Source organism: Enhydra lutris, unplaced genomic scaffold (assembly GCF_002288905.1).
Source record: "Enhydra lutris kenyoni isolate GAN:26980312 unplaced genomic scaffold, ASM228890v2 scaffoldscaffold72, whole genome shotgun sequence".
In the NCBI taxonomy this organism is placed as follows: Eukaryota; Metazoa; Chordata; class Mammalia; order Carnivora; family Mustelidae; genus Enhydra; species Enhydra lutris.
Window position 1 is genome coordinate 5,928,243 of NW_019154156.1, and position 24,684 is coordinate 5,952,926.

At 34.6% G+C, this 24,684-nt stretch overlaps 1 protein-coding gene across 6 annotated transcripts in view; it reads left to right on the forward strand.

Moving 5' to 3' along the window:
- Window positions 1–24,684, forward strand: part of LOC111159953 (coiled-coil domain containing 91) — a 267,794-nt gene that overhangs the window by 188,456 nt on the left and 54,654 nt on the right. For all 6 annotated transcript variants that reach the window (XM_022522669.1, XM_022522673.1, XM_022522672.1 and 3 more), the window contains one exon: window positions 20,121–20,234. In XM_022522669.1, the coding sequence (XP_022378377.1) occupies window positions 20,121–20,234 (114 nt within the window). The remainder of the gene's footprint in view (window positions 1–20,120; window positions 20,235–24,684) is intronic.

Genomic DNA, 24,684 nt, shown 5'->3' on the forward strand with positions numbered 1-24,684 from the left:
AACTTACGTTTAGTTATTGCAACTACACAAAACTCCGGTTTAATTTTTTCTTTTTTCACAAATACATAAGTATGCACACACAATCAATGCAAAATAATATACATAGGTAGAAAGCAGTTTGATTCTCTTAATAATGTCTGATTTATGTATCTGTATATCCATAGCTGATACTGATTATTAGTAGGACTTCACAGATGATCCCTGTGGTTTCATAAACGGTATTATATATCAACAAGTATGGCCTACATACAAAATAACTTTTGTCTACTTAAGTGAACAGTTAAAAACTACAGTACTTTCATTTTCCATAATTGAATTTGCATGGCTCTATTTTCCATATTTTTAGTCTTTTTGTAACAGAGGCACTGAAATACCTGAATAAATTTCCCCTTAAAGAAGTGTAAAGAGCAAAAAATAACATTTGTAGAAGTCTTTGTTTTCCATGATAAAAGTATTATATACCCTACAATTGTTTATTCAGTCATGCATTATAAATATAGCTAAAGCGACTAACATTTACCAAACAACCTAGAAGACTTTCTTACAATTCGTTAGCTAATCTTCATGAAGCCTTAAAAATGTCAATGCTTTTAATATTCAGGATAAATGTTATGCACTTTTTAAAAAACGTCACTTAAATTTATTGTCAAGCACATAGTCACCCATTTGTTATAAAAATTAAACAGATCTTTATGTAGTATTTGTTATAAGAAAACAGTAGTGTAGTGACAGATCTTATTTTATTATTTCTTTGCTTTTTTCTGTTAGAGTAATGATTACTTTATAATTCTTCTGTTGTTAGTATCATTGAATACATATTGAGCACATATTGTTTATAAGATGTTTAATTGTCAGTTGGTTGGAATTTGATGCTGGTAAGGTCACGATCTTTGGTTAAATTCTGATTGGGAGCATTTACTTAAAACTTTTTGTGGCCACAGACCACTCCTCTAACCTCACATAGATGTGGACTGTTAGTCACCATGAACTTGGGCAAGAGTGTATGAATAAATCCGCACATGTTCATCACTCCAACAGAAAAGTATATATCATAAAGGGCATAATTCTCTGCTGGTTTGTTGGGAGCATTCTTGCCTACAGAAAAAACTATAATATATGATATACTTTAACATCTGTTTGCCACAGTTTCAGAGTACTGTGAAGATAATCCAAGCCTGTCATGAATAAATGCATTGTATTTATTTTCTTCCAAATGTTTGCATGTTTTAGGTGCATGTGAGAAAGTGAGTATGTGTGTGTGGTATGTGTGTCTGTGTGTGCTTAACTGCTTTGTGGCTAAGGGAATTGAACAGAGAACATAAATAGCAGAAAAACAATGTTTCCAGTTAACCCTCAGGCTTTCAAATGTGAGGTCGTAATGTCAAGTGTATTCTGTCTTCTTAAATAGCTGCTTTCGTTTTCATGTAGTTGTAGTTAAGAAACTACAACCAAACAATTGTCATTCCATTAGCCCCTTAGAGATTCATAGTTCTAGTTTAGAAAATTGACAAATTACTTCTCTTGGGAGCCATATGAAGTTCATATCTTTGGTTTATTTAGGCCAGTAGGGTAAGCAAACAAATTGACATGGTCAAACTTACTTTTCAGTGTTTCACATTAATAATTGGAGTGACTTCCTGCCATCTTCCAGGGACTGTACTTATTTCTGGTGATGGAGTAGTAAGAAAAAAAATCAACAACTTGCCTGCCTTCTTGTGAAGAAGACTGATAGGAAAGTATTAAAGCATAATATAATATGAAATAGTGATCAGTGTCATGAATTAAAATGAAGCTGGTTAACATCTAGAGAGTCAGGGAACCTAAACAGGGTAGTCAGGTAAGGACTCTAAGGAGTCAGCATTTGAGCTGAGGCCTGCATGGAAGTGAGGAGTTTACTTTGTGACTAGTTGGGGAAGAGAATGTTTCAGGCAGGGGAATAGCAAGTACTAAGGCTCTGCGGCAGAAAGATTATTGGTGTAATTAAAACTGTATGGTACTGTTATGGATACAGAGCAGGTAGACCAATGGATTAGTTTGGAATACAGAAGGATGTAAAATTTTCTGTAATTCATAAATCTATAAAGATGATATTATAAATTAGGTAGGATAAGTTACTGTAGCAAATAGCAAATCATGGGTTTTAATCTGAGTTGCATGGAAAGGGGCCCATACAAATCTGTGAAATTATGCAAAACAATGTAAATGTATAGACTTTTCTGCAGAAATGGTCCATAGTTTTTAATTAGATTCTCAAAAGTATCTTACTAATTAACCCAGAAAAGATTGAAAATAATTGTAACTGGCCACCCATTTCTTTCTGGGCTTTGTACACTAAAACGAATTCCAGGTAGATTAAATGTTCAAACTTGCAAACTTAATGTACTAAAAAGCAATTGAACAAATACTGATATTCTTAGAAATGGAGAGTCTAAGCACTTCAGGAATGATAGACTAAAGATCTCTGCAAATTACCTTCTCTGTAGAGGGAATGATAACACTAGCAAAATTGTCAAAATCAACTTTTTCAGAACTCTGAATATTAACCAAAGGTTTCAGTAACCCAAGGAGTATTTTATTCAGCAAAAATAGTTAAAGCTCACTAAGAACAGCAAGATTCGTAGATTTTAGCTTGCTTTACTCCCACCCTCTTTTCTCTAGTTGCATAGTAGATTTAAAAAGTAGTAGCTTCACAACAATGATAGCTATGAAAAATAGCAGTGTAGAAGCCACTGGAATGGGCAGACTAAATTTGGAGCTCCACAAAAAAAAAAAAAAAAAAAAAGCCTTTCTCCAGGGAATTGGTTTGACCTATCTGATAGCTTCCCAGAGTGTCCCCATTTGCTTAGAGCTTGCGTATTAGGAGAGCCCTATCCTCATACTGTTTGTGAAAAACAGTAAGTGGCAATTGTTTAACCTGTGCCTGAGACAGAAATACCACTTGGTCAAACAAGCCTGGCCAAAAAACTTAAAAGGGACATTTGGGAAATGTGATTATTATAGGTGGCTTTGAAAAGCTCCAACTTTTAAAAATAATCCTGGATTTCTTGAGGGCCATGCACATGCACTAGGTTGTGCACCTGCCCAGGAAAGACCTGAGAATACCCTGATCTCTCACCACTGACTGATTTTGATTCTGTTCAAGCAAAAAGTGAAGGCTAAGACAGAATTGTAAACTGGCAGTGTTAAAGGTGTTACCCAGCACCCACACTCCCTGGGAAAATGATGGATCACTTATCTAATTCAAGCTATTTAAGGAATTCACTATCTAATTATTTGCTGAGCACCTGGCTAACTCAGCAGAGACCTTAGTGGCTATACATGACAAAAAATACAGACTTTGCAGAATTAGGTCAGGAAAGTTACTAGACAAATAACAACAAGAACAATGACTCCTGGGAGCTGAAAGAGATCTGATTTCTAGAGTTGCTATATTATATTATTTTAACGTCCATTTTTATCAACAGTAAGAGATAGGCAAAGAAACAGGAAGGTATAGCTCATGTGCAGCAAAACCAAAGCAGTCAATGGGAGATACGTTGATATTGGACTTAACAAGGACAAATCTGCTAGTATAAATATGTTAAAAGAATTAAAGGAGATCATTTCTCCAGATTTATAAGCCTCCTCATCTTATACATTATGTGTATGTATGCTCTTCATAAACTAGCACTAGAAATTGTTGAAGGACTGCTCTGTTTTTAAAAGTGCCCCCTCTTTGTTGTAAAAACAAGATTGCAGATACATGGGTGTACGCTTATTTTCCTTCCAACTCAGAGAGTACTTTTCATTTGTTGGAGGGGAAAAGGCCCTAACCTCCTATCTTGCAATTTATAATTCTTTTACACCATATATCAAATTCAGATACCTACTTATTTGACTGACCTTCCCACGGAACTGAGAACTTCCTAAGTGTCTCAATTGTATTTATGTTGTGGAGGCCCTAGCCTAATATGTAGCTTATAGAATGTGTTCCAGAAAACTAATCATTGTCCTTAAATATCAGGATCCAAAATATCATACAATTAACTCAGGAAGATGACTTACAAGACTTAATTGTATTCACCCAAAATTCTCAAGTAAATACATAGACATCATTTCATTAATTAATCAACATTAATTCCATAGAAAGGCAAATTGGAAAAAGCAATAAAGTACTACAGTTTGGTTTGTAAAAAACTCCTTAATTAATTATCCTAAGTTACCTAAGTTGCAGGACCAGAAATATAGTTTATAAATAGACTTTACCCCTAGGCTTCTAGTGATAGGAATGTGAAATTCTGCCTCTTGAGCTTGTCCATACCCTTATAATCATGGGATTTTAACTGTGAGTTTCAGATTTGTATTTAATGTCCTTGTTACTACTTTTAGGGAAATACCTGGAATGTTAGATATTGCAAAAGTTGACAGAGTGTCATTGTCTCTTTTAACTTTAACAGAAAACAATAATAGTTCTCTATGTTTACATTTCACTTACCTGGCTTTATTCTCTACAAGTATTTTAGGCTGCTAGCTAAAAACCCATTTTTTTTTTTTTAAGATTTTATTTATTTATTTGAAACAGAGAGAGATCACAAGTAGGCAGAGAGGCAGGAATAGAGAGAGAGGAGAAAGCAGGCTCCCCGCCAAGCAGAGAGCCCGATGTGGGCCTCGATCCCAGGACCCTGAGATCATGACCTGAGCCGAAGGCAGAGGCTTAACCCACTGAGCCACCCAGGCGCCCTAAAAACCCATTTTTATGGAAGTCTTTCCTCAGCTCTGGCTGCGGGAAATAGTAATATAATAAGAGTGGTAGTGGTGGTGGGGACGGCAAGAACTTTTAACAGTAGCAAGGTCACTAATTCACTTCTAAGTACCAGACCGTTCTCTCCTGGTTTTTTCATGTGTGATTTCATATAATACTCACAAGAGGCAGAAACGATATCTCCACTTTTACAAATACAGAAATTAAATCTTAGATTGTGTAACTCCTTAGAAGAGATAACAGGCTGTACTCAGATCAGAGGGCGTTACTGTGAAGGCAGTAACGTACGTTGTTCCCTCTCCCACTGTTCTCATCTCAGGATAAAGCACACATTGCTCTCAGTGGTTATTTCATCTATAGGTAATTTCAGCTGCAAAAACTCAAAGGGGCTATTTATCCTTTCTTTATTTATTCAGTAATATTTATGGAGTATCTACCATGCATCAGCTCTGTTGGAGGTTCTGGGCATGCAGCATCAAAGAGATAGACAAGTTCCCTAGGTACTCATGGAACTTACACCCAAGTCGAAAAAGACTTACAGTGAATAGGGTAATTCCATATAGTGATATGAACTGTGGAAAGGGTTATGTGTTTTACTGAGAATGGGTGGTAGAAGTTTTATTTAGATAAGGAAATTAAGGAAGAAGCCAGACTCAAAAAATTTACATGTTACAATTCTACTTGTATGAAGTTTTGAAGAAGGCAAAACTGATTTAAGAGGAAAGATATCAGCAGTTGTGGGGGGGAGTACTTTTTGAAAGTGATAGAAATATTTTAATCATAATTGTGACGATTACATTTGATGTTTTACCAAATTATATATTTTATAGTGATGCGTCTTCTTACTGTATATAAATACTACTTTAATAAAACTTTTTTTTTTAAACAAATAACTACCAGAGTAAATTCTTGGCTATATGGCAATTTGAGATGGTGAGGAGGTTTGAGTTTTATGGGGATAAATAATGTAATTTGTGCATATTAAATTTGAGGTGCCTATTCATAATCCTAGAGAAAATGGTGAGTAGGCAGTTAGAAGTGTGTGTGTCTGGAGTTCAGGTGTGTTGTTAGGGCTGGAGATCAAAACTTGGGATTAATAACCATAGAGATGGTGTCAAAGCCAAATGCATAAAAAACAAAAATTTTCTGGATGGGTGGGATTCTACATGACATTCTCTCACTGAATGTAACCATCTTCTACTAGGAAAAATATGGCCACGTCAGATTAACTGTGTAATAGTGGAAATAGTCTCATACTTAGGAAGGTTATATTTCAAGGAATATTGTAAAGGTGTTGAAGTTACTGGTGCTTTCTGTATCACACTGCTACGCAGATTAAGTGGCCAGAGCTTCATTCCAGTTTCTAGGAAGCTCAGGGTTATGAGTCTAAACAGCAGCTCCTACTACTCTCTGCCCACCACCTGTCTGGTTTCAGAGGCCAGCATGCATTCCTTCCCCTCGTTCTTCCCTAGTCTGTTGTATCCATACAGCCTGAAGAATACTGTCTGGGGAACTACAGACTGTTTGAATACTGACATTATCAAAGCTAGGAAGCTATCTTTTTAATTTTAAGATTCAGGTCATTTCATAGCACTCAAAGTTAATTAAAAGAATTAAAATAAAATTTATTTTATCTAAAAATAAAACAGAATTAATAGCAATTAGCAATTTTGACCACTAAGTCACACTAGAAATAAGGAAAAGATGGAGTTCTGCAAAGGGAAAAACAGTATAAACTTAAGTAACTAAAATTACTCTGACTAAAGTAAGGAAGACAAAGAGCTTTGGCTTTATAATTTACCTGTAGATTTTCTCTGTATTAATACTGGCACTAACCGAAGAGATAATGTTAAACTATGACAGAAAATGCAATTCCTAAGGATTGGGGCACATATTTCTCTAAATTGATTTGAGACATAATTTTGTTTGGCCTTCATCATAAATTAAGACTAAGTCAGAGTGTGGATTGAGTGGGCTTTTTTTTTTTTTTCCTGAAATATTCAGAAGAAAGTTAATGACTCTGAGTTTTTTGGTTTTCATAGTAAATGAATTCTGTGTCCCTTGAAAATTGTTAACAAAAGGAAAGTACATTTGTTACTGACACCAAAAAGGGCAAAAAGAGGAGTCATTAATTTTGCTGTTCTAGCAAAGTCCTGTAAAAGGACTCCAGGGCATACAGACACTTAAACGATGTCTGACGTTGGAAGCTCTTCTAATAGTTTATAACCACAGCCACTGTAGTTTGGGGTTATGTTTCCCCCAAAGCCACAGACATTACAATCAGTGGTTAAGTTTTCTTTAAGAAATTCAGCATTGCCACCTGACCCTTCTTTTAAAAAAGGAAATAGCATTTCTATTTTAGCTTAGGCCAGATAATTTCACAACACTGAAATAATTTTTCTGTATTGACTTACTTAGATTTGATTCATTAGTTTGTTTGAAAGTTTTTATTTGTAAAACTTTGATAGCCACCTAGTTAATTAAAGGTAAAATCTTAATCACATTTTTTTTTAAAGATTTTATTTATTTATTTGGCAGACAGAGATCACAAGTAGGTAGAGAGGCAGGCAGAGAGAGAGAGAGGAGGAAGCAGGCTCCCTGCTGAGGTGAGAGCCCAATGTGGGGCTTGATCCCAGGACCCTGGGATCATGACCTGAGCCGAAGGCAGAGGCTTTAACGCACTGAGCCACCCAGGCACCCCTTAATCACATTTTTTTTTCAAAATTATTGCACTTAGGGACAAGTAACAAATAGTGCATCAATTATCTTCTCATCTCTCAAGACCTTTCCCTCCTGCTATATTTCCTATTTTCATTCAGTGAGATAACTATCTACCAAGTTGCCCAGTCCAGACAACTGGAGATTTTCCTAAACTCTCCCTCTCTCAACCCCATTTTGATACATTAAAACCTTTCCATTTTACCTGAGAGAATCCTTAAGTGTACACCTCCGGCCCGCCATCACTGACTTCATCGTGGTTCTGGTTGTTTACCTTGACCACCAGCATTGATTTCTTGGCTTCCAGTTTTGTCCCCTTTCAATTTGGAATAAAAAAATGAATGAACTTTAAATTCTTCAGTGTCTCCCCATTGCCTATAGGATCACGTTCAAGCTGCTTAGCATGCACTATAAATCTTTGAGCACATGAAATAGAAACTTTCAGTGACCCGGTCCCTACTTACTCAGTTCATCTGCTGCCATTCTCCTTCACATTTCGTGCTTTTAGTACCAAACTGCTGGTACTCATATCATGCTGTTTGATGGCATTGGGCCTTAGTCACACTGTACCTTCAGCCTAGAATACCATCACTTTCCTAACTTGCAAAACCCACTCATATCTAATAACTTAGCTTTTTTTTTTTCCTCCAGAAAACTTTTTACATTTCTTAGATTAAATCAGTGTTCTTTCTTCTTCTTTGACATTCAGTATATAACTATACCACTACCCAGGCATATTATATTTAAAGATTCTGTTTCTCTGTTTTCTCCCCTAGATTTAAGCAACCCAGAAGTAGGAGTTGAGTCTTGAAAACTGCAATAGGTTATAAGATGGTATAGAACCAACATTGTTTTAAGGAGACATATTAATCTTTTAAAAATGTACTTGATCTCCATCAATACAATTTAGCTCTTTTAGAGTTTTGGCTGCCTTTAAGTGATACATTTTACCAAAAGTGGGGTCACCAAAAACAGTGCTTTGGGTGTTGTCATCCTTTAAAAACATATTAATCAGATTGTCTGTGGGGTGCCAAACTGACACGATTCTTATTGTATTCAAGGAAATAGTAATCAGGGAGAAAAAAAAAAAAGAGTGATTACTTTTAGCTTCAGCAAAGGATTACTTTGAACAGCTTGTATAGATTTGCAGTAAAGTGATGAGTGGATACATGAGTCCAAATAGAATTCTTAGGTAAAGTCGTATACTTTCTTTCACTGGTCTGATGGAAGCATTGCATTCATTTCCATATCCATGTTTTAAGAGAGATATTTCCAAATCAGAATGAGATCATCTTAGATATTTATTGGTGTCCCCTTAGCAACTGTTCCTCCCTTCCCAAAGTGATACTTTTTATCTCTTAGCCATGTGGTTTAGGTGAGATTTAACCTACTTTCTAATTTTAGGCATAAGCCGTTATTTACTTAGGCTTATAATGATTATGTCCTACCCTTATGTTAGCAGGTTCTAAGAATTCACACATTTTCTGAGTCAAGGCTGTAAGGCTCCATTTTGGAACTTGCTTCCTCAGATATATAAACACTGTCATTCACAGTAAGAAAATGGGAAAAATCCTTGGAACTGTTAATAACCCCCTTGGGACCATATGTGTAGAACTATTGTGAGAATGGATCCTACCCCAAAGGCAGAGCTAAGAACTGGAAATGGAGAAATTTGCATCCTTGATCACATCGCTTGAACACTAATGGAAGCTTACCCTTAGTTCTTTCATGTGAGACTGCAAATTCTTTTTAAAGTCAGTTTGTGAGTTTTCTGTTACCCTGTGATCAAAAGAATAACTGATTACCAAAATAAATATGCTAAGAATTAGGTGGGATTGGGTGTGAGTCCTAGCCTGTGCTGAAGTAACCTTGACCACTTTTTAAAAATGTATGAGACTCCCATTTTCAGATCCGTAAAGTGGGATTAATAATACCTGCTTTACAGAGTTGCTATGAGGCCCTAGGAAACATTTTAAAATGAAAACTGAGATAGACTTATGCAACAGCTTTAGACACTATAAATATCATGTAAAAAAGTATTGTGGGCAGATGAGTAACAGAGCAGGAAACCTTGTCACAACTATAGAAGGTATTGGAATATTTAGTTGAGAGAAGAGAAGAATAAAGGTATGGTAACATTCTTCACCTGTTTGAAGGACTATCATAAAATGAGGTTTTTTTCTGTTTAATTGAGGGGGGGTATATGTTAGAAGTAGTAGGTAAAAAAAAAATTTAACTCAGTACAGTATAAAGCTACCAAATCACAATTTATCTAGCAAAAAGGATACCATTTTTATCCAGGATTTTGACGAATGGATTGGGTGGAAGATTAAAGAATGTATATATTGAAAATATAATTTCTACTGTCATTTTTTTGGTTTAGGGATCTGTTTGACTTTCGTGTCATTATAGTTACATGGCAATTTCCAACTCCACAGATTTATAACTAATTACTAACATTCTGGAAATCGGCCACTCTTATAGTCATTGAAAATGCTCTCTTAGAAATAATTACTGTAAAACCCCTTTTAAAATATTTATATTGCCATTTTTAAAACATATGATTTAAGGAGATAGCTGTGTATTTGAGCCTCTGAAACTGATTCTGGGGATGAAATGGAAGTACGCATACATCACTATCTTATTAACTTTAAACACCAAATTATCATTGCCTTTGTAATTTTATTTTAGCACTTTTTACATTATATTTTGCTTAACTTTGCTGTGTCTTTCACACAGATCTCTGTTAGGTCCCAGAAACTTTAATTATAAGTATCATTGATGAGTCATCAATAAAGACCTAGCTGAAGTTCATTCACTTACTTCGTGTAGTGTCTAGAACATAGTCTGTGTTGTTGCCCAGATGGCTGCCGGTGTTTTGATATGTTACTAGTACTATTATTATTATTATTATTACAACCATCTTAACCACCTTTGTCATTTTAACACCTCGCTGAGTGCTAAGAATAATAAACAGTGAGTGGAGGTTTATTGTGATTACGGAAGGCAGTAGTTTCCCAGCTGCCTCTGGGTGCCCTGGGTGCTGCAGGGTGTTTTCAATATTAGAGGGCAACACACAGATACTTGGGATCTTTTGGAAACCAGGTAAACTACTAGGTTGGCAATACTAATTTGTCTTACATTCCTTTCTAGTACATCATGTCATAGTGACGTTAGGTTTGGGGGTTGCTGTGATAAAAAGCAAGTATCATGCAAATATCCCTGTGGAACAGGAAGTGAGAGTGTCATTGTCTGATCTTATGCCAGGAAGCTATGAAATTCCTGCTATGTACAGAACTCTTATGAATAAGGAATTTGGGTTAAAGATGAAATTAAAGTTATTAATTTTATTAAATTAAATTTATTTTTTTAAATATTTATATAAAATAAATATAACTTTTATTAAATTAAATTAAAATTAAAGATGGGTTAAAGATGAATAAAAGATAAAATTATTGTGAAATAAACACAAACAAAGAATTGTGTTTCAGTTTTTGTATATCATCTTTTCAAATGGCTGCTGTGTTATGACCTAACCAGTTAGTAAATGAAACAATTAGGTATTTCTTTTGGCCTGGAGGGCACAGTAGAAAAAATTATTGAGGCAACAAGGGAACTGTGAACTGAGAAAATTTGGAAAGATTTACTCTAGGGTGCTCCCACCACACAGTTGCTCTGGGGAACACATAGATAAGTTACAATCCCTACCCTTAAGTAGATTTTCTTTGAATTGGAGAAACAAATTGACTTATTTATTGAAGATGAATTTGAATTGTGCATCTGTACTAATATAGTATTAGTTCTAGTCATAAAGAATATGAACTGTAATAAATATAATCCCTGATTTCAAAGAGATCTCAAGTTGGTAAGATAGATAAGTAAAGCAGCTATTACAGTGGTGAGTTGTGGAGTGCTTTGAGATATAAAATTTAGGTTGCTCTTTGAACACCTACAGGGGGTGCTAAACCCACCACCCTGTGAAAAGACGTGGAAGGTCTAAAGCATTTCAGGGAACATTACAGTTGATGCTGCTCAGACTGAGTTGTGCAGAAGGAGTACATTTGATCATCACAGGAGGAGGCTAAGGGGAACTGACTTCCACCAGAGAGACCATGGCATGTCCAGGGAACTGCATATCAGATACTGGCTATGAGCATGACAAATGATAGTTTTTGCAGAGATTACAAACCTGAATGAAACTGCCACTGTGTTCAGTGACCTTACAGTGAACTAGGGAATGTGTCAAGTGCATACATTACTCCAGTGTGAGGAAGGATGAGATGCATGATAAAGCACATATGGCTGAGGCATTTGATAGAAATTATAATAGTGTTTATCTCTGGTGGGCAAAAGCATGAGAGAACTTTCTGCAATATCTAGATGCTCTTTATCTTGATCTGGGTGGTAGGTGAATGGGTGTATGTGTATATGAAAATCCACAGAGCTGTACATACACTTAAGGTTCGTGCATTTCAGTATGTGCAAATTTTTTTAAAGCTATGCACAAAGGAAAAATAATGTAGTTATTATTAAAATAGCTATTTACTTAAAATTGTGAGAAACATCTAAGTGATGCTTCAAAGGAAAATCATAGTCTTAAATCATGTATTAGAAAATAGAAAAGACTGGAGAAGAATGGGCTAACACCCAACTTACTAATACAGTTCGAAAAGAAAGAATAGGATAATCCAGAGAAAATAGGAAGAAATAATAAAGTTTATGACAGAAATTTACAACATAAATTGTAAAGTTTCAAAATATTATCATTTCTTAAAAAAGACATAAAATTCACAAATCTTTGACAAGATTGATGAAGATCTTATTAGTGAACATTGTCAGAATGAATCAGGTGACCTAAAATAGATGCAATACAGATTTTAAACATGATATAAGCAATATAAATAAATTAGTACCAATCAGCTGTAAAGCTTAGACAAGATGAAAACTTGGCAAGAAAAATATAAATTGCAGAACTGAAGCAAGAATTAGAAATGCGCAACAGTTCTATAGCTATAGAACAAACTATAGTCTAAAAATAATCATGTATCTTTAGAAATAAATGTAGATACACACTCATTTCCAGTAGATAAAACGTAATTCACCTCTGCTTGAGTATTGGCTGGGCTTAGTTGTTCATGTCTAATTGAATAAATTATAAAAGGGAAAAAATGTTTTAACTTTATAGCCATAAAACCTGGCAGATACCATGTTAAACAAATGATCAAGGTTAACACAGCCAGTGATAAATTATGTTTAAGGCCACACTCCCCTCATATGATATAATGAGAGGTATGCTTCATCTCTGTGGTATTCTTCCCCCAAATCAGAACCCTAGTCTAATTATGAGAAAAAAAAGAGATAAATCCAGATTTCTTCAAAATACCTGAAAAGTGTTGTAAAGGAAAGACTGAGAAACTGTCAGAAATTAGAAGAGACTAATGAGATATGATGTCTGAATGCAACATTTTACCCTGGATTAATCCCGGAACAGAAAAAAGGCATTAGTGGAAAACCTGGTGAAATACAAATAAAATCTATAATCTATTTATTATTATCGTGTGATGTTAATTTCTTTTTTAAAAATTAATTATTTTTATTAACATATAATGTATTATTTGTCCCAGGGGTACAGGTCGTGAATCATCAGGCTTACACATTTCACAGCATTCACCGTAGTGTGATGTTAATTTCTTATCTTGATAAATGTACCATAATTATGTAAGATGTTACTATTAGGGGAAATTGAGTAAAATGTGTATGAGAACTCTTGTACTACCTTTGCAAGTTTCTGTAATTCTAAAATTATTTCCAAGTAAAACATTTAATACATTTTTCCTAACATGTATCTTGTTAAAAAGAACAGACAGTATACGTGTTTTTGTCCACCCCCTTCTAAAACTCCACTGAAATAAAAACTAGTGAAATGGAACCCTACACTAGAAACTGAGAAGACCAGTGTATATTGTAGAAACTCCTAAAGGTTTGTTTGTGGCACCGGAAACTTCTGGATGTGGGAATGAAGGGGAGAACTCAACTAGAAGGAAAGATTGAAAGTCTATTTAATAAGCAGTTAGGCCCCCACACGTTTTTTCCACTTCTGACAGAAACCTTGGGTTAATTCCCTGGAAAAAAAAAATGTGGGGTCTCTGGACCAGGGATAACCAAGGCAAAGTGGACATGGGGTTGGGGGGAGAGCAAGGTGAAAAGTTTCATACTACTTATGGAGAGCCTTAGCAATTTTTCCAACCCAGCTCTCAGAATGCCTACAACCAGACAGGAAATTGGAAGATTCTTTTCTGAGGAATTTAGACAGCCCAAGATAAAAGACCTTGGGTCTGATACTAATACCAAATGTATTGGTATCAGAAATTGCCCCAAGGAAACAACCGAGCCAGATTACTCTGCTATTAAGATCACAGTCCATAAACCACAACTGCAAGCACAGAAATATTACTCAGCATTTTAGTGCTCTCCTCTTTAAACACAAGCAAATAGTCAAGTATGAACAGATAACTTCCCTGAAAAACAGGGATTAAAACACTCTGTAAAGTGTGGAAAGTTAAAAAGAAACTTGTTAAGGTTCTTAAAGGTAAGAGAAGATTTTACATCTATGAAACAGGAAGAAGATCCTATTTTTAAGCCAAATAAAAGATTAGAAATCTAAAATGTACTAGAAAGTTTAAAAAAAAAAAAAAAAGATGAAGTTATAAAAGTCTTCCAGAGACAAGGGTATTAAAAAGAAAAAAAAAAAACCCTCAAAAAACAAAAACAAAATAGGAGTGAAAAGAGTAGAAAATTAGCCAGCTTAGGAGGTTCATTAGCTGAATCAAAGGATTCTTGAAAAACAGAAAATAGAATGCAAGAAATAATGTATTTTTAGTATTATTATTAAAGTAAATCTCCCAAATTGAAGGACATGAGTTTTTCATGAAGTGCATGAGATTGTAAGACCTAAGTTTCTAAATAGACCTATAACTAGGTTTGTCATGAAATTTCTGAGAAATGGGGATCAAGAACATGTGTAAGACTTCTTAGAGAAGAAAAAAAACTTACACAGTTGAAGAGGTATCAGATCAAACTTCTCAAAAACCTTTAAAACTGAAAAAAATTTCCAAGCTAGAAATCCACACTTAGCCAAACTATAAATTAAGGGTAAGGGTAGAACAAAGTCATTTTTCAAACAAAGGAAATACCGAAACTTTTATTTTCCATGTGCCTTTTCTCAAGAATCTCCTACAGGAGGTACTCTGTCAAAACAAAGGAGTAAACCAAGAAAGAAGAATTCAATGGTATCCAGAAAGCTGGAGTTATATAGTTCAAGAGCCATGTGGTGAATTTCCAGAAATACACCTGAGAGAGATCCAAATTAGACAGTTATGTAACAGACCTAGAGAACAACCAATCCAGTATGGAAATATGTCCATGAGATATGTCTCCAATGCAATAAACATAATAGAAGGCCTGATATCTTTGAATATACTGAGAAGAAGATGTTTGGACAATTAGATAAGAATTTGGGAATCAGTTCATAATGCTTATTCGCTCAGGCCAATATAATGTGGCTGTAGTAACATAGGATCATCAGAAGATATTCTTCGGCAATTCTGTCCAGATGCTAGGTAACAATGCCTGAGCTAGTCTGCTAGAGCTTGGGAGATCACAAGAAGGAGAAACAAGCCTTGCTACCTGAGGCTACTCAGTAGTGGCAGCCACATCAGCCCCAACAGTTGACTTCATGTGCATGGAAGACCCCAGCCAAGACTAAAAGTACTGTCCAGTTGAGTCCAGCCCGGGTGGCTGACTTGGAGAATCATGACCTAAATCAGGGATTGACATTCTTTCTCTATAGAGGATCATATAGTAATAGTTATAGGGTTTATGGCCTATCAAGGCTTAATCAAGAATATTATGTAGGTGCTTACATAACAAGAGGATAAAAACTTCACAAATTTTATTGATGAAATTCAAAATCTAATGATTATTTATTTTAGAGAGAGCGCATGAGCAGGGGGAGGTGCAGAGGCAGAGAATCTCAAGCAGACTTCCCACTGAGCATGGAGCCTGACACAGGACTCGATCTCAGGATCCTGAGATCATGACCTGAGCCAAAAACCGAGAGTCAGACACTTAACCGACTGAGCCATCCAGATGCCCCAATATTTGTTAATAACATAAATCCAGTGACAATAGGATTTTCCTTGGGGAAGATAACATTTTGCTTAATTGTGGTTCAGAGTGAGATACACCTAACATGAAAAATGGCTGCAAAACTCATTAATGCTGATATGAGATTCTACATATATCATCTTTAAAAATGCCTAATGCAGGTAGATACTATCAAATATTGATATTGTCAATGAGCATATGATTTTAATTGAGCATATTCATTACATTATAGAATTAGGTTATTCTATTAATATTTTACATTGAGCATATCACTACAGTGTAGGTTAATTACTTCCAGTTGAAAGTTGGGTGAAAGTTTCTTAACTGCACAGTAATTGGATTTTGAAATATAGACATTTTATTTGTGTTTGCATCAATGTCTGAGAAGCACTGATGGAACTGTAGTTTGAACTCATAAATTTGTATAGGAGTGAAAGTCTCAATTTTACTAACAGTAAGGCAGCTTGACTTGACTCATGATTCAAACACTCATTTTCTAAGGTACATTTTCACAACCATGTGCAACATTTTAAATAATCTATAATTATGAAATATGCATACATTGTGTATTTAAGAAAAAAAAGAAACACACAGTTGCCCCAGAGAATTTCTGATACTATGATTTATAGCCCACAAACCAGAGTTGAGTTGATTGCTGAAATTTGTTCCATAAATAATTTAACTGTGTTTATAATCCTTAACTAAATTACCCTGAAAAAGAACAAACACCGCAGATCATTTATTAGTTCATGATCCTATGATTACTGAAATGTATGGTAGGTTAATGGAAACTAAAGCATAGCTATACTTCTGAGCAATAAGGAGAAATTAAAACTCTTAAATAAAATGTCACATAAACCTTTAGCCCTAAATGATATTCATCATGATGTATTTAATTGTTATAGCATAGAAACTGATTCCTAATCATTCAGTTTTTAAAGAAATTAGTATGTAGAACTCTTTTTTCCACATTTAAAAACTAGCTGTGTAATCATTTGGATATGATTTCTTGCAGAGATCCTATTTTTTATTGCATATATTTTAGATAAAAATATTTGATAGGATGAGAGACATAACTGATATATTTTGATAGATCGCAACATATATGCAAATGGATGTCCCTCCAAACTATTGGCCTTACAGCTGTGATTCTCAGCTGGCGGCAATCTAGTGAATAGAGGTCAGAGATGCTGCTCACCCCAGGACATCCCCCCACACCTCCCAGCGAAGAATTGTCGATCCTGTTAAGGCTGAGAAACCTGCCTTAGAGAATATACCGTGTTCCAGTGGTATAACCATTCCTAAAATATTCTGGAAAATACTCATTATAATCGCCTATTTGAATATACTCACTGGTGGCAAATCTTCATTCCCTGTGAGGTATATTTTATCTTAGACCGATCCTCATATCTCATAGGTAATTCAACAAAACATCTAGGCAGACATTCACAGGCACTTTGTATACTTGCACATAAAATTCACTAATTATTTCCAACTAATTCAGAATTTGGTCTGGTTAGAAAATGGATGGCTTAACTTTTACTTTTTATATTATAGTCAGAGGAATATATTTATTGGCAAGTATTTTTTAAGGATGAATTTCACAACCTTGACTGTCACCGAATTTTCAACTGGAGAGGAGAGTTGAATTAAGGAACTTTTTTTGAAAATGGTTCTTTATCAGCTCAGAAAGCAAAGAGGATCCTCAAAAATGTGGATTGAGCAGATAATAAACTCTACACCCCCCAAAAGCCAATGAAAGAACAGATTAGCTAATTCTTCATGTTTTTTTCTGGACATATCCTTTTTTGTTTAAATTGAGGGTTTTGCTTTCAAACAAACAAGTCTGGTCGCATTTACTGGTATGACCCTTGCTACATAGAAATTCTGGTTGGTATTTAGTGTGACATGGATTTGTCTTTTACATTCAAATAATCCAGGTCTACAGTTCTTATCTGCAATTCTAAAATTCCAGAAGCTCTGAAAGCTAAGGATTTTATAACTCAACTATTGGCAAAACCTGACCTGAACTGATGTGAATATTTTTATACTTTTAATTTACCCACTCTCTACTCTAGAACTATTAATGTGTTCTATTTCAGGGGCTTAGTAATATATTTTGCCTTTCCAAAATATGAAAATTTTCAAAGTTCAAATTAGTGTGAAACCAGTAAGAATTCTAATAGTAGGTGATTTTAGTTTAAATAATTTTATTGGTTCTCATTTTTGTCTTCATAGGTTTTCAACTTTAATCTTTACAAATAATTAAGGAAACAACAGTACTCTATTATTTTATCAATGGAACTAAAGCTTAATATATTCAGTGATTGAAGATAAAATGGTAACCATTTTTCAAAGTTACTGCCATTATAGGAATTAGTAGATTTGTGACTTCATTGTCTGTTTTAATAAATGAACCCAAAAAAACTTATGAGCATACCAGTATTGAAGTGGAATGAGGAGATATGATCAGGCAGATGATTAAAGATGATATGTATGCTCCTGATATTTCTATGAGACTTGCTGAGTACCAGATAATAATCTTTTTAAAATACAGAATAAATTTAGATGTCATTCTCCCTCAAATAAGTGAAGGTTTAAAGAACTAATGGGACTCTGGGGTGCCTGGGTGGCTGAGTCATTAAGTGTCTGCCTTTGGCTCAGGTCATGATCCCAGGGTCCTGGGATCGAGACCCGCATCGGGCTCCTTGCTAGGCAGGAAACCTGCTTCTTCCTCTCCCACTCCCCCTGCTTGTGTTCCCTTCCTTGCTATGTCTCTCTCTCTCTCAAAATAAATAAAATCTTTTAAAAAAAACAACATTACATTAATGGGACTAAATGTAATCTAGGATGTAAGAAAACAGCCACTTCCATGGACTGCTTATTGAACAAAAATGTGTACAAAAAGTCAGAAGCTACAAGAGAACTCAAAAATTACATACTTTGGCCAAAATGATTCTACTTCTTGAAATCATCTACAGAAATATCTAACATGCACCACAAAAATACATATGTGGATGCTTAGCACTGCTTTATTTTATTAAAAACAACCATAACACACATGAATAAGGACTGATAAAATAAATTCTTGCATATCCATGCAATGGAATGTAAATCATATTATAAAGGAATGTATCATGGGTTAAAGTATTCAAAATATATTTTAAGTGTAAAATACCAGTTAGAAAATAGTATGTATAGTTTGAGCCCCACCTTCTTTATACCCAAGTGTGATGATGTGTGTATATTGTTTTGTGTTCATAATTTTCTTCATTTTCAAATTTTTTTTAAACAATTATCTCAAGAAATACTTTTTTTTTTAAAGATTTTTATTTATTTATTTGACACCGAGAGATCACAAGTAGGCAGAGAGGCAGGCACAGAGAGAGAGAGAGAGAGAGAGAGAGAGGGAAGCAGGCTCCCCGCTGAGCAGAGAGCCCGATGCGGGGCTCGATCCCAGGACCCCAGGATCATGACCTGAGCCGAAGGCAGAGGCTTAACCCACTGAGCCACCCAGGTGCCCCCATTTTCAAATTTTCTGCAGTAAATATATCCACAACAGGAAATTCTTTATATTATTTCATATTTCCTGGGTTATATACACATATCTAAAATAATTGGGAAAAAAACAAACAAAAGTAAGCATTCGCTACAAAGTAAAGAGTCCTCAAGACTAACAGAATGAAGCAAATACTCCCACGAAATTTCAAGGCATTTTCTAACCGGTCGCCTGAAAAGAAGGATGCTGCCTATATAGATAAGTGCAAGTTAAAGAAGTTTATTTCATGGCATTCATCAATCCATGATATGCTATGTTAGCAGAAAATATACTTTCTGAAAAGCGTTGTACTTGTTTTTCAGTTTTAGCCTTTTTTTCTCCTTATCTGAAATTCTGAAATCTCCGAGGGACTTGATTACAATTTCAGTAAAATAGGAAGTACCACTTTTCTCCCCAGATTCCTCATGTCAAATATTAGCACACAGGGTGGAATTTTTACCTCTTATTCATGGTGTCCAGCTCTCAACATCTTAACCTGGCAGAAGGACCAAACTAGCTGTAAATCTTCACCCAGACCACACTTGATTACTGTATGATGGGAAAATTAAACGTGAATAAAACAGCTAGAGCATTAGGGTGTTCTTGGAAGAATAAACACAAGTTGGAAGTCTTATGTGGATAGTGCAAAGTACAGGAAGGCAATCAATCATGTAAACATCAAATGAAAGGTTGGTAAGGAAGCCATTGGAGTCTGTCAGGCGCTCCCTGCAATAAATGGCTTATTCCATTCCTTTTCCCTTTCACTCAGTTTAGAAAAATGAATTCTGTGGAATCTCTAACATTCTAAAAGATTTTGCAAATTCTTATTCCTGTTTAAAGATACACTTTGGAATGAACTGAACCCATGGCAGAGGAGTTTGACGTTTATATGAAATGGACACAAACATGTCCTAATGCATACCTCCCTGACTTTTTTTTCCTTCCTCCCACAAACAGGAAACTGTTAGGGCAGCAATAATAGAAGAGCAAAAGCGAAGTGAAAAGGCTGTGGAAGAGGCAGTGAAGAGAACAAGAGACGAATTGATAGAGTATGTGAAAGAACAGAAAAGAGTAAGTATTCCCTGAAGGGTTTTACTTTGTGCTTCCATAAACTGAAACTTTGACTTTCACGCAGTAACATGACATTTTAAAATAGTTAAAATGTCCTTTGTCGTCTAATTTAAGAATCTCCAAGATTCTTTTTCTGATATAATTATATATTCTTATATCTTTAAACATAAATTCCATCTGTCAACAAAAAGCAACACTGAATAACTTTTTGCTAGACTCCTAGAAATGACCTCTAGCATTTCCAGCATAATTATCTCATGAAGAAAATAGGCAGTTTTAGATTTTTAGGTTTTTTTTTTTTTTTGCCATAAGTTAATTTCTTACACTAGTTGTTGAAATTTACATACTCCCTTTAGGCCTTCTATGTTAACACTACTGTGGTTCTAGTAGTTTCCAGCACAGCTAGCAAATTAAGCTTCTTCTATCATAGTTCCATTTCAGTAACGTAATTCAGAATATACTTCAAAGAATGCAGAATACATATTGAAGCTTTACAAAATAAATGTCACTTCACTGCAGTGTGATCTTACTAAGGTATAAGTTTGAGCAGTGGCTGAAAATAGTGGGTGAAACTTGATTTGTAGTCTTTTCAACAAATCTTTCGTCCTAAGTAATACCCAAGTTAAGAAACACGTAAGATGTTTAATGTAATCTCTGTAATAAGCATATTCTAATATGGGACATGGTAAGTTATAGAATAAATTTTCTTATACACAATGTTTTATCTTTTATCTACGTTTGGTATAACATGTTATATATTACAGAAGTAATATATTTAAGGATGATATAAAATATAATATTAGGTATAAATGTGTAATATAAACATTAGCATTTACCATGTGTGTTATGTAATATGTAATAAAAATATAAAGCATGAAACAGTGTATGCATGAGGAAATCTGACACATCATATCTAAACTCAATTGGTGGTCAAATGGCAAACTAAATAGAAAATGTAAGATTGCCCTTCAGTTAGCAGTTAAGTATAAGGCTAGGAGTACAGTAAAAGCACATGACACCAACTTAATTCCACACCGTTAATTTGAAGTCAAATTTGATATGATAAAAAGAACATTCTTCCCCCTCAATAGCTACCATTAGGTTTCAACAAAGGAGAATTTGTCAGCTGAGTAAAAATTGCTAATTAAGCTTTCCAGGTGAATTATCCATTCATAGACGCATTTTATATGGGATTAAATTTTTGTGCTTGTTTTCCAGGTGTTTTTTTTTTTTATTTTTTTTTTATTTTTTATAAACATATAATATATTTTTATCCCCAGGGGTACAGGTCTGTGAATCGCCAGGTTTACACACTTCACAGCACTCACCATAGCACATACCCTCCCCAATGTCCATAATCCCACCCCCCCTCCCAACCCCCTCCCCCCCATTAACCCTCAGTTTGTTTTGTGAGATTAAGAGTCACTTATGGTTTGTCTCCCTCCCAATCCCATCTTGTTTCATTTACTCTTCTCCTACCCCCTTAACCCCCCATGTTGCATCTCCTCTCCCTCATATCAGGGAGATCATATGATAGTTGTCTTTCTCCGATTGACTTATTTCGCTAAGCATGATACCCTCTAGTTCCTCCAGGTGTTTTAAAAGCAGTTTCACCCAAATAAATTCCCGATAGGTGCCTCACCTTCTAAAGAGAAAACTCTGGGCCAAAAATAGTTGACTTTTTAGGAAGTAATACATTCCCAGAAAATTGCTATTTCCATATGTCTCCCCAAAATGCTTATTTTCAATAGTCTGGTTTAAAACTAGTCATGCAGCAAAGGAATTATAGATGCTTTCCACATATCTATAGCAATTGTAGTAGTGAAAGAACACAGACTTCAAATAAATTCAGGATGTCTTGTGGGTGTATCCTTTTCTATCAGGTTTTCTTAATAATATTTTTTTAATTTTCTTAATAATATATGACCAGTCTTTACTTGCGCTCTAAATCAGAACAAGAGTTTATAGAGATTATAGAACCAAGCAAACCATAACATTATTTTAGAGTAGTATTTTTTATCAAAATGGAAGATTTTTCTTAAAAAAATTGAAAATTCTATTACTTTCCCATCAAAAAGGGTCACGTGGCTGCCATAATTAAGATGAGAGCAAGAAATGCCTTTCTAAGAGTTATCTGGTCCCTATGTGAGCAAATTAACTCTTGAAGGGGATTGACAGTGAACTCTGCCGATTTAATCTGTGTGTTCTTATAAATTCTATTAAAGAATTAGTATTCATTTGTATTAGATAAACCAGTTCTCACATGTAGAAACATTTGTTAAATAACAACAAAATGAGGACATTTGATTCTATTTGCACCAAAGTTCAACTTCTTTATGCTTGTTCCTATATGTGGTAAGGGGAATAAATGTAATACCTCCTTACAGAATTGTCCCTAATAATAAACATATAATAAAATGGAACAGCTTACATAAGGACTCAGTAATATGTGCTATGATTTTTATCATTTTTGCTGCATTATAAAGGGAAAAAAAACCCAGAGACTCCTTTGCTAATGAGAAATGTGCTTTTCAGATTAATATTTGGCATTCTCTTTCTTCTGAAGTTTACAGTGTGATTCTAAAAGTTTATTCCATTCTTATTACTAGATTCACGGAAGATTAGAACTGATTTAATCAGTATGGTAGTAGGAAGTTTATTACTTCCACTTAGGGATTTGGGAGTTGTTTTTATAACACATTGTGGAATACTTTTAATATTTGAATGTTTCCATCTCTTCAAACAGAAAAGCTATAAAAAAGGAAAATGGGTAAAATATCTGAAATGGAGCACCAACTAATTACTAGACCTCTTTTTTATATAACTTTTTAAAAATTCAGATTCTCTATACTCTTCTTCTTTCCAAAACTGGATTTCAGTATTTCAAGTTAATTTGTATGAATATCTTTGGGCTTGGAAATTTTTCACAAAAAATAAGATATCTCATAGCTTATAAAGTCATAGAAGAAACAAAAGTTTTTTAGCAAATTCATAATCTTCTTGTCTCTTTCCAAAAGACTAAATTAAGGCAACTCATCTCTACTTCTTCCTTTGTAAGATGGATTTCTATTTGCATCAGAGAAGAACACTTTTCCAGAACAAAAATTTTCCTTTCTCCTCTCCAGCTTTTTTTAACTAGAGTCAACTTGAGATTTTTAGCATTAGACACCTCAAAAGCCCTATAGACCTTAGTTCCAACTGGGCTTACATTCCAGTCTGTGAAGTAATCTTCCCCTTTTGAAGTTTTCAGAAATCTTTGAAGGAAGAAATCTAATGTGTGTTAGTTCCTGTCTTTATATGTCTTTTGTCCTAAACAATTTTTCCTTTGACATCATCTTACCCTTACCAAATTTTCTGAAAGGTTGAAATGAAGACTCTTTTCCCTACATCTTTCCCTTTAGTCTTTACTTTTAAAAGATAGTGAAACACAGAATGAAAAATCCAAATGCTTAACTTTTCAAATAACTTGTCCTATAGTATAAGATGTAGGAGGATCACATATAACCATAGCGGATATTGTTGCTTTTTCTGTGTGTCTGAAGTCAACAAGTTTTTAATCAGTTAGCCAGTCCTTTTAGGTATTACAATTATACCAAGAATTAGAATTAAAATTACACAAGAATTAGAATTATAATGAGAAAATGTTTTACTTTTAAATGCCATTTACCAGTTTTCCTTAAATCAATAGAGATATCATCAAATTTTATAAATGCCATTCATCTGGTCTAAACATCTTCGATAGGACAAAGGGGCTACCTATACATGCACTAATTAAGTGAATTATAATTTACACTGAAATTGCATACTAAATTATTTACTAAGTTGGATACATAGTACTTATATTTTTAGTCCAATCCATAATAATAACCAAAAAGTAGTATGGAATCAAAATATGCAAACAAGGAGAGCTTTTTAAATGATCAACCAGGAAAATAATTCAGATTAATAATGGATCTGTCCAGTGATAAAAATGACTTTCTTTTAAGAATTCTAAGTAGTAAGGATTTTTTTTAATCCTGTAAAATCTATCTTGTTAAGTCCAGAAAAAAGAATTATTATATTGCAATCATAGTTAGCATAGAATTGAAAAGCTGCTGTTTTGTAGCCTCAAACTCTTACAAATGTTCCCTTAGTTGATAAAAGTTGTCTGTTTTATTTAAAGATTTATTTATTTATTTGAAAGAGTGAGCGCACACATGTGCACATGCACAGGGAGGGGCAGAAGGAGTGAGAGGATCTCAAGCATGCTCCCTTCTGAGCGTGGAGCCCCATCTGGGTCTCCATCTCACCACCCTGAGATCATGACCTGAGCTGAAATCAAGAGTCAGATGCTTAACCAACTGAGCCACTCAGGTGCCCCCAAAATTGTCTAATTTTTTAATAAATCTAGAAATCTTCATTATAATTTGTACAATCCAAAGAAGAGGTAAATAGGAAAAGCTGAAAAGAT